An 11197-nucleotide genomic window follows, 5' to 3' on the forward strand; every position below is an offset into this window, starting at 1 on the left:
CATGCATTCTGTCATTTGTGTTAAGGCCTATTGTGTCAAGTTAGTGTCCCCAGACATCCCTCAGTGCAAGTTCATCCACTGAGGTCTAGGCAGCCTATCTAGAGTCACTACATTTAAGAAGATCAGCTCTTCCTCACACAGCAGTAAGTAATTAGCTACCAATAATTCTTTGACTAAGATTGGGGCTTGTTGCCCATTTCCACAGTTCTGTGCTGGGGTTTTGTCTGCTTGAGTTTGCATAGGTCTTGTGCATGCTGACACCATTGCTGTAGGTTCATATGAGCAGGGTCCCAGGAGCTTGGAGGGCTCTATTTCTATATGGTCGAGCACCTCCTCCCTGGCTCTTACAATCTTTCCACCTCCTCTTCCACAAGGGTCCCTGAGCTCTGGTGGGTGGAGTTTAATATAAGAATCCTGTCCAAGGACCCACACTGGAGATTCTTTCTTTCCATGCTTTGGCCATTAGTGACCTTTTGTGTTCCTGTCCTTCTGGTGCATGAGAGAGCTCCACTGATGAGAACTGAGAGATGCATTAGTGTCCTCTTTACCCCTTGTTCTATGTTCTGTGAGCCTTAGGTGTAGAGGTTGCATTGTAGATGTGCCACTTATGCTTGGGCAATTCATAGACAATGTCTGTGTGTGACCAGTTGTGAAACTCTGTAATAGTCTCCATCTGTTGCAAAAGAAGTTTCTTTGCTGAGTCACTAGTGACTGGGATACTTATCTGTAAATACAAGGATACATATTTTGCACATTGTAAGAAATTATATTTGTCTAAGGATGTGACAGTCTTGGGGTTTTCTCTAAGTAAAGACCTCTCTAGCCATGTGTCTTTGGCTATGTTTACAGTACCATAGGAGTTTCCTCCCATTGAGTGGGCTTTAAGTCCAATTAGGTAGCTGTTGATTATCCCCAAAATAAAAGTGCCACTACTGCACCCATGTCATTTGCTGTGCTGGTCATCAATGTGGCTATTAGGCCTTGAAGCTGGAGTTGAACCATTGATTGATGTTCTCCCTTAGCAGCTTGCATAGTGCTCTCCAAAGCTATGAGAGCTAGCCCTCAGGGAGGTGGCTTCCAGGTCAGTTCCAGCTCCATTGCTCTAAATTCTGTGTCTGAAGTATGTCCTGTCTTCAACAATAGGGTCTTAACCTTCAAATTCTGGGAGGCGATCAAGGACTACAGCAATTGTCTGTGTAATTTTGGGAGTCTCTTGGACTACCCTGGCCAACAACTCAAAGGAAGGTTTCCCCTGTTTGGTACTGTTTCTTGTTATGTAGCCTTTAGCTATACACAAGGACTCATGTAGAGATATTGTATGTGTAATTTGTCCATAGGTTTTTGGACTAATATAATTCCCTCTGTTTTTTTTTTACACTAGCTAGGCATTATTTGTCTCTCTTCTCTCTTTCCCTGTCTAACCCTCCATCCACACAGTCCCTCTTTTTTATATATATTTAAGATTTTCATTTTATATATATGAGTATATTTCCTGCATGTATGTGAGTGTACCCATATCATGCAATGCCATGGAGGTCAGAAGAGGGCGTCAGATTCCCCTGGAACTGGAGTTAAGGATGGTTCGTAGCCACCATGTGGGTGCTGGGAATTGAACTTGGGTCCTCTGCAAGAGTGCTCTTAACCACTGAGGCATCTCTCCAGCCCCCACGCCCTTCCTCTTTAAAGTATCCCCATTTTCCCCATTTCTCCCTTGATAATACCAGTATCTTATGGTCCCACCTCTCTTGAGTTCCTTCTTCCCCTTTATCCCTAGCTCCTTGTATAACCCTCCCTCCCCCTCCCATTTAAATACCCCCATTTTACCCATTTCTCCCTTGGTAACACCTGTCTCCTACTGTTCTTCTCCCTCAGGCTCCTTCTTTCCCATTACCTCCCTGGTTCCCTTCCATTTTCCTGGTTCCTGAAGTTACATCAAGATATGTGCTCACATATAAGGATTTGGTGCTAGAGTCCATAAATGAGAGAACATATGTCATTTGTTTTTCTGAGTCTGTATTGCTTCACTTAGTATAACAGTTTCTAGTTCCATCCATTTACCTGCAAATTTCATGATTTCATCTTTCTTGACTGCTGAGAACTCCATGTGTAAATGCACCACATTTTCATTATCCACTCGTCAGCTGATGAACATTCATGTTGCTTCCATCTCTTAGCACCGTGCAGAGGCCAGATTCAAGGACTCATGGGCAGTCTGCAAAGATCTGGGCCCCTACTAAAGGGCAGAGAAGCCTAGCCCTGCAGCAGAAGGGGGCCAATATAGGGGGACTGGCCAATCTGGGAGGCTTACCACCTCCAGGAGGCTGGATTCAGGCACAGGCAGTCTGCAAAGGTCTCAAAATAATCCTTTTTAAGAAAAACCAACTAATAAACCAGGAAAATCAGGAAGGAAATCTGAGAAAGGCAGATGATTCTGGGCAAGTGAGTCTCCATTTGGGCTCCAACATCTGCCCAGCACACCCTGGTGATAAAGGTGCCTTTCCCAGGTCCGACTTTCCTTCTGTGGGGCCAGGGTCAGGCAGGGGCTGAGGATTGCAGGCAGGGTGTGTGTGTCCAGAGCCGGGGCAGAAAGGCCTAGGTCAGGTGTCCTGCTGGTGGCATCTCCCACTGAGGCAGCCTGGCTGTGTTGCAGTGAGGCTGAAAAAGGAGGAGAAGAGCCGGCAGGAGCTGGAGAAGCTGAAAAGGAAGCTGGAGGGCGATGCCAGTGACTACCACGAGCAGATCGCTGACCTGCAGGCGCAGATCGCAGAGCTCAAGATGCAGCTGGCCAAGAAGGAGGAAGAACTGCAGGCGGCCCTTGCCAGGTAGTTGCCACCAGGGTGTCGCAGTGTGGCCAGAGGTGCCCTGCTGATCATCCTGGCTTCCAGGACCAGGCCTCCTGCGGACCTCCCCTTCAGGGTTCTAACCCCTAAACCTCACCTTCCACTTGCCTTTTCCCCCAAAACGCATTTTGTCTGCAGTCTCCCCATGCCCATGAGGTTGCAGCATCTGAGTGCCCAGGCTTTCTACACCCTAGTTTAAAGTCAGTTACCCACATTGTCCAACTCTATCACAAATGCCCCATCTCTACTCTGGGGTGGCCCTCCTCTTCCCCAGCCTGCTCTCGCGGAAGTCTTTCTGCATCTGCTGGCTTCTTCCCTACCTTCTTTTCCTCCCTCTCCTCTTCCCCCCACACAGCACTCCTCCTCCCTCTCCTCTCCCCCCCCACAGCATTCCTCCTCCCTCTCCTCCTCCCTCTCCTCCCCCCCCACAGCACTTCTCCTCCTCCTCCTCTCCCTCCTCCCTGTCCTCTTTCCCACACACAGCTCCCAAGTCCCCTGTCCTGTGAGAGACACCCTGCCTATTCTCTCTTTTATTCCTGGGTTCACAGCTGTCCTTGTCCAGGAAAATCACAGTAGCAACTGGTGACAGTAATCTCCCTGGTTGTTCTGTGCTAAGCTCATCCACAGCAGTGTCTCCAGATGCTTGGCCGGGTATGGTACTCTTCCCCCACTTCTCTGCAGAGATGAGCAGGAGCCTGGTCGTGCTGCTTCTAAGAGGCAGAGCTAGGGCTTGAGATGTTCTGATGGGCCCTCTGGTGCCCCTTCTCCCCTTCTCTCTCCCCTGCTTGTGGATGGCTACTGTAAAGCATCATTCACCGCTCTCTCTTGCTAGAGGTGTCATGCATAGCATCAAAGGGCCCCTCGACCCCGTATCTGGGCTTTCCCATCCAGCATGGTCAAATCTGGTATCAAAGCCAGGTGTGGTAGTACACACATATAATCTCAGCACTTGGGAGGCTGAGGCTGGAGGATCACAATTTCAAGGCCAGCCTGGGTTACAGAGTGAGTTTGGGACCAGCCTGGACTATATAAACAAGACCTTGTTTCAAAAACAAACAGAAAACAGATGTAAGCTCCACCATGCTCCAGGACAGAGCTCTCCTTCCACTGAAGTCCTGTAGTACTCTGTCATTCGGCGGCACTTCTCATGCCCCATCTTGGTCCCTGGTCAGTGCTTCCACCAGATTGGGAGCTTTGGTTTTAATATTGCTGAGCGCATTTGAGCAAGGGCTTAACATGGAAGGCACCCGTTTACCCACTGGACAAATGAAAGGACAGAACTGTTTAAAGTTCAGAAAGCATCTATCAAGGGTTGGGATGTGGCTTACTGATAGTGAACTTGCCTAGCATGCAGAGGCCCAGCACCACAAAAAATGTATGTGCACACATGTATATACGCATGCAGACACAGCAAAAACAGCATCTTTAAGCACCACTGTGAATGAGGCACTTTGCTACTCTGGGTTGCTTTATATTCACACATAAGCTTAGATATACAAACACTGTGTTTTAGGCTATCCTGGAACCCATTATGTAGCTCAGGCTAAACTGGACCTCTCAGCAACCTTTTTTGCCTCAGCCTCCCCAGTACAAGGATCAGAGATATGGGCCCCCACACCCAGCTCCTTTTGTTGTTTTCATTTTTTACTTTTTTAGAGACAGGGCCTCACTATATATCCCTGGCTAGCCTGGAACTTGAGGTCCTCTTGCCTCAGTCTCCCTAGTACAAGATCACAGATATGGGCCACCACACCCAGTTCCAGCCTACTTTTATACAGCACCTGGTACCCTCATCCCTTGCAAATCTCCAAGATATCCGGCATAGTAAGAAGCAGTCCCTCTTGTCTTGGGGACATGGAAAGAATATATTGTGACATCCTTGGGACACAAGAGACCACAACAACACTGTTTTCAGTGGCATTTCGAGGGCCTGGGCTATGGAGTTTAACACTGAGTAGGCCTGAGCTGTGGGGTCTAACCCTGAGTGCCCCAGCCTAGGCTGTGAGGTCTGACCCTGAGCCCTGTCTGCTGCAGGCTGGACGATGAGATTGCGCAGAAGAACAATGCCCTGAAGAAGATCCGGGAGCTGGAGGGCCACATCTCAGACCTACAGGAGGACCTGGACTCTGAGCGAGCTGCTAGGAACAAGGCTGAGAAGCAGAAAAGAGACCTGGGGGAGGAGCTGGAGGCGCTGAAGACAGAGCTGGAGGATACGCTGGACAGCACAGCCGCTCAGCAGGAGCTCAGGTACGAGAGGCTGTGGCCTCACAGAGGGGAGGCACAGCAAGGCCGCCCATTCCAGCAGATCCAGAATCCCGAGATGTTCCTCTCCCATTCCCTCACCCACTCACCTTCTTGGCTGCATTTCCTTCAAATGACTACATCTTTAATTTTTTTTAAATTTATTTCATTTTTATGTGTATGAGCGTTATGCCTGCATAACACCATATAGGGCAGTACCCATGGAGGACAGAAGAGGGTGTCGGATCCCTTGGAACTGGAGTTATGGACAGTTGTTAAGCTGCCCTGTGGGTGCTGGGATTCAAATCTGAGTCCTCTGCAAGAGTAGCCAGTGCTCTTAACTGCTGAGCCATCTCTCCAGCCCCTCAACTACACCTTTAAATATTTTTTAATTTTAATTTTTTATGCATATGAGTATTCTGCCTGCTTGTATGTATGTGTGTTATGTGCATGCCTGGTGCCCAAAGAAGCCAGAAGAGGGTGTTTGATCTCCTGGAGCTGGAGTTCAGATGGCTGTGAGTTGCCTGGTATAGGTCTTGGGAACCGAATCCAAGTCCTCTAAAGAGTAGCCAGTGCTCTCGATCATTGGGCTGCCTTTCCAGTCCTGCCATGCACATATTTTAGCTTCCTCAGCTGTAAAATGGAAATAACGTCCCTGCCTTGTAGAGTTGCTCTGTGGATTAGATGATGTATAGGAAAAAGCACAGGCCAACCTGGCCACAGTGACTCATGCCTGTGATCCAAACACTTAGGAGGTTGAGACAGGAGGATTGTGAGCTTGAGGCCAGCCTGGGCTATGTAGTGAGACCCCCCATCTCGAGGGGGAAAAAAATCCTAGGGACTAAAGAGATGGCTCAGAGATTAAAAGCACTGGGCTCTTGCAGAGGACCTGGGTTTAGCTCCTAGCCACCCACACGGTGGCTAATAACTGTAACTTCAGTTCCAGGGGATCCAATGCCCTCTTCTGGCCTCTGCAGGCATGGCACACATGTGGTGCACTTACGTGCATGCAGGCAAAACACTCATACACATAAAATAAAAATAAATAAATTTTTAAAATAAAAATAATAAATCTTAGCTCAGGGCCTGGCATGAAGACGAGGCAATGTTAGTATCTGAGAAACATTTAGATCACATACACCATCTTCCTCATAGTTTGCACTTTTGTTTGCCAGCCTTGAGAAAGGTTTTGGGCTGGTAATATTTTCCCTATTTTGTAGTCAAGACAATTCCAGGGCCAGATGGGTTAGGCTAATCACTCAGGGTCACCTAGCAAGGGAGGAGTGGTCATGGGCCTTGAGCTCTGTGTCCTGGGAGAGCTCTGTTCCCTTTGCACAGTACCGTTGCAGGTAAATCGTCCACCTGAGTGCCACCTACTGTGTGCTTTTGCCCAGGGCGAAGAGAGAACAGGAGGTAACAGTGCTGAAGAAGGCCCTGGACGAGGAGACGCGATCCCACGAGGCCCAGGTCCAAGAGATGAGGCAGAAACACACGCAAGCAGTAGAGGAACTCACGGAGCAACTGGAGCAGTTCAAAAGGGTACTTACTGAGCAGGCTCAGGAGATGCCCAGAAACAGCCATGGGCCAGCCATGTCCAAAATTCTGAAATCTGATATACTCTAAAATCCAGAACTTTTTGTGCATTACGAGTAGAAAATCCTACCCTGGAACTCATGAGATGGGTCAAAGCCAGAACACAGGTGCACCAAGATAGTCTATAAAATTATCTTCAGGCTGTGTTGTGTGGACAGGTATGAAAAGTAGGTTAATCATGTTTAGTCTGAGTCCCATGGCCCTATCCCCAAGTTGTTTCTTTACATACAAGTGCGAATATCCTGCACTGTAAGACGTGAGATTCAAAACTCATTTAGATAAAATGTAGCCAAGACACCTTTAGGGAACTCTGGAATGAGCTTGAGTGGGCTCTGGGCACCAGTCCTCGCAGCGCTGGCTAAAGTAGCCCCCTGCCTATTTTTTCCCCCAAACACTTGTATCCTCAGACAATTATCTACAGGAGCTGTTTGGGTAAAATAGCCTGATCACAGAAACAACAGGGAAAATTTGACAATAAATGTGAAAGACAATAGGGAGTGGTACGGATTGGGGCCAAATGGATGGGACTGCTCCATCTCTCTGCAGGGTAGCCACTGCCTAGATCTGGCTGATTTTTGCCTTGGAGAAAGATAAGACCTGTCTCCAGACCTTTAATTTGTTCCTTGAAAGTTAGAATTATTAAACTTGTACAGTTAAACCAGCAATTTTTTAACTTACTTTTTTTTTTTTTTTTCGAGATAAGGTCTCATTTTATAGCTTATGCTGGTCTGGATCTCACGGTGATCCTCCTGCCTCAGCTTCCTAAATGCTGAGATTATAGGTGTGAGCCACAATTCATTCTCATTCTCTCTCTCTCTCTCTCTCTCTCTCTCTCTCTCTCTCTCTCTCTCTCTCATTTAATCTTTTGAGACAGGGTCTCACTAGTTAACTCAAGCTGGCCTAAAATTCATGATGTAGCTGGGGCTGGCCTCAAACTTGTGATTTTCCTGCCTCGGGCTCCTGAGTGCTGGAATTTCAGGCGTGTGCCACCATACCTGGCTAAATTCAATTTTAAGTGTCCACTTCAATATGTTTTGACAGATGGGGGCATCTGGGTAAACAGTGCCATCCATAGTCATGATGTAGAACATTGGTTTTTGTTGTTGTTGTTGTTGTTGTTTTTTGTCTTTTTGAGACAGGGTCTCCCGTAGAACATTGGTTTTTGTTGTTGTTGTTGTTGTTGTTGTTGTTTTTTGTCTTTTTGAGACAGGGTCTCCCTGTAGCCCCAGCTGTCCTGGAACTATGTAGACAAGGCTGGCCTTGAACTCACAGAGATCCGCCTGCCTCTGCCTCCGAGTGCTGGGATTAAAGGTGTGCACCACCAGCCCAGCAGAACATTGTTTTTTAAGACAGAGCTTCGAATCCAGGTTTTCATGTAAAATTTACTAGAATTTGCTAACTCATACAGTACAGGTCACAGGGACACAGAAGCAGGTGGATGGGGCTCCACCCAATTTTTATAATTCCTATGAATTAGGAACACAGAATTCCAGAAGTCCTGCTAAGTTCTGTGCTCCTCTTACCTCCCTTCCCTGGGCTATGATGGGACTGAGGGTTGGGAGGAGAGGAGAGGAGAGAAGAGGAGACAGGCCCCGCCTCCCTCTGCTTCCCTGACCAGGCCAAGGCGAATCTGGACAAGAGTAAACAGACGCTGGAGAAGGAGAACGCAGACCTGGCAGGAGAGCTGCGTGTCCTGGGCCAGGCGAAGCAGGAGGTGGAGCACAAGAAGAAGAAGTTGGAGGTGCAACTGCAGGATCTGCAGTCTAAGTGCAGCGACGGGGAGCGCGCCAGGGCTGAGCTCAACGATAAGGTTCACAAGCTGCAGGTAAGGGTGGCGACGACAATCCTGGGCACCAGCTCGCCAGCAAGACCAGCTCTGCTCAAACACCTGCAGCCCCTCTGACTGCCAGCAAGTTGGCTTCCCCCGGGATAGTCTCCCTGTGCAAACCCACCTTGTAAAAACCTTCGTGCATACATTCAAGCATCATTTATCAAGTACTTGCTGTATGCCAGGCATTGTGCTTGATCCTAAACTCTAAGAGCAAGGAAAAGACAGACACTGACGTCCTTGTTCCGGTGGAACTCCAGCCTGGTGGGGCAGGGGAATGATCACATACATAGATAATAAAATCACAAGGAGAGACACTTAATACTGTAAGTGCAACTACATGATGGCTTAGTCTGGGGTGCAGGGGGTAGGGGTAGGGAATGGCTGCCCTTGGGAGGACTCAGACTCAGATGCACACATGTAAATCTTCCAAGCAAAGGAGATGATAGCATGTGCAAAGGCCAGGTAGTAAGTGGGAAAGTAGAAGGGGTTGGAGAGGGCCAGGAGTGCTGGAGCACCCAGCTGGGAAGAGAAGCAGTGCAACATGGGACTGGAGAGGGAGGCTGTGGCCATAGGTTGAAGGCCCCATTAGATGTGTGTTGTTTACTGTAAGTAGCAAAACACTGTTGGGTTTGAAACTGACGAATGAGGGGGTCTGCTTATCTTTGGTCTTAGCTTCAAAAACACCTTTGGCCTGATTTTCCATTCAGGGAATGGTCCCAAGTTTTGAGACTATTTAATGTACCCACAAGCTGGGTCTCAGAGCAGGGAAGCGCCACAGTTTTTGTCCCCTGCAGTTGAGAGTAAGAGTTTTGCTACGCTAATACACGCAGTGTCCTGAGAGAGCAGAATCAAGACCATCTGTCTCCTCATTATAAACAGGGGGGACAGGTGGGGACCACAGGCTGACATCTGCCTGCTCAGAGCTGCCAGGGCTGCTGTGGAATGCAGAGGTGCAGGAGAGGTTTGCCTCTTTGTTGGTGGCCATGAGGGTCAATGAGAGGGCAGTAAGTAGAAATGGTGGGAACAGGAACCCTTATACAGTCATGGGTCAGCCTGCTTCCTCTCCGACTGTAAAGAGTGGATGAGCCCAGAGCAGCTCTCAGCACTGGGACTCTCCAACCTGCTGGCCATCTTTGCCAACCTTGGTGGGGATCCAGGATCTAGTTAGGTGAATCAGGGTCTAGTCAATGCAGCTGGGGCTGAAATGGGTTCTTAGAGCTGCAGAGCCCAGGGTCAGGAGCCCCAAACATGTAGGTAATGCACTCCATGAGGGACTGCAGATTATCCCATACCTCCAGGGTATTTTCTGTCAGTGGGCACAAGTCCTATCTCTCAAAGATGTGTGATATGCTTTAAGTAAAAAGGGTTCCTTTTGCTGAATGAGGATCCTGTGATACAGGTTTCACCTAACCAGTCTCTCACCCCCTCAGAATGAAGTGGAGAGTGTCACAAGCATGCTCAATGAGGCAGAGGGTAAGGCCATCAAGCTGGCCAAGGACGTGTCATCCCTTGGGTCCCAGCTTCAGGATACCCAGGTGAGTATCCTGCCATACCATCCAGGGGTCCTGGGATGCCTCTTTCCTCAGGGTGCATCCCCGGGACTGCCATGTATGCGTTCTGTTGTAGGAGCTACTTCAAGAAGAAACCAGGCAGAAACTCAATGTGTCCACCAAGCTGCGTCAGTTGGAGGATGAGCGGAACAGCCTGCAGGACCAGCTGGACGAAGAGGTGGAGGCCAAGCAGAACCTGGAGCGACATATCTCCACCCTGAACATCCAGGTGCAGACATATACTGGAGCCCATGTAGTGCTTTCTTCTCCTCTGGAGTCCATGTGGGTCCTCCCTTCTTTGGGGTCCATGTGGGTTCCCTTCTCTGGGTCTGGAGTTCCCTTTGTGGGTTGTGTGCTCACTGGCTCCTCCTGCTGTTGAATTTCTTCAATGAGGCAAAGGTGGCTTCACTTAGTGTCTGGTAGTGAGGAGTGAGGGGGTGCCTGTTCTTCTCACACCCAACCCCAACTCTTTCCTCTCCAGCTCTCAGACTCAAAGAAGAAGCTGCAGGACTTTGCCAGCACCGTGGAGGCCATGGAGGAAGGGAAGAAGCGGTTCCAGAAGGAGATTGAGGGCCTCACCCAGCAATATGAGGAGAAGGCCGCTGCTTACGACAAACTGGAGAAGACCAAGAACAGACTTCAGCAGGAGCTGGACGACCTGGTCGTCGATTTGGACAACCAGAGGCAACTGGTGTCCAACCTGGAAAAGAAACAGAAGAAGTTCGATCAGGTAGGGCTGAGAGCCCTCCGCCCATCCTCAGACCCTGGGTAAAGTCAGGTGTGCATGGCTCTAGGGCTGGCACTGGGAGTCCACTCCTCATCCCCACTCTGCTGGAAGCAGGGAAGGCTATCTTGTTTAGGGTGATCATGACCCATGAGGGCCACAGCAGAAGGCATAACACTGAGACTTTTCTAGGGGAGAGCACTGCGAAGGCTGCCCACAAACAGCCTCAGGGCTAGCTCAAAACCCTAATGAGGGGCAAACAGCCTCAGAACTAGCTTGCAACTCTAATGAGGAATGAGGCTCACTTATCTCATCCACTCTGAATACTCTGGAGGACTTATTGAAGATTACAAGTAATTCCAGGTGTCTACTCTTTAGAGTATTTTGTTTAATTTCCACTTTTCCTCCCCCTCCCCCC

The 11197-nt window shown here is 49.0% G+C and overlaps 1 protein-coding gene across 2 annotated transcripts in view; it reads left to right on the top strand.

The window, feature by feature from the left end:
- Window positions 1-11197, top strand: part of Myh11 (myosin heavy chain 11) — a 116515-nt gene that overhangs the window by 90515 nt on the left and 14803 nt on the right. For both annotated transcript variants that reach the window (XM_017797344.1, XM_017797343.1), the window contains 7 exons: window positions 2651-2822; window positions 4875-5087; window positions 6476-6620; window positions 8293-8499; window positions 9936-10040; window positions 10132-10284; window positions 10537-10785. In XM_017797344.1, coding sequence (XP_017652833.1) covers window positions 2651-2822; window positions 4875-5087; window positions 6476-6620; window positions 8293-8499; window positions 9936-10040; window positions 10132-10284; window positions 10537-10785 — 1244 coding nt within the window. The remainder of the gene's footprint in view (window positions 1-2650; window positions 2823-4874; window positions 5088-6475; window positions 6621-8292; window positions 8500-9935; window positions 10041-10131; window positions 10285-10536; window positions 10786-11197) is intronic.

This window comes from Nannospalax galili, unplaced genomic scaffold (genome assembly GCF_000622305.1).
Source record: "Nannospalax galili isolate Female #2095 unplaced genomic scaffold, S.galili_v1.0 scaffold32, whole genome shotgun sequence".
Classification (NCBI taxonomy): domain Eukaryota; kingdom Metazoa; phylum Chordata; class Mammalia; order Rodentia; family Spalacidae; genus Nannospalax; species Nannospalax galili.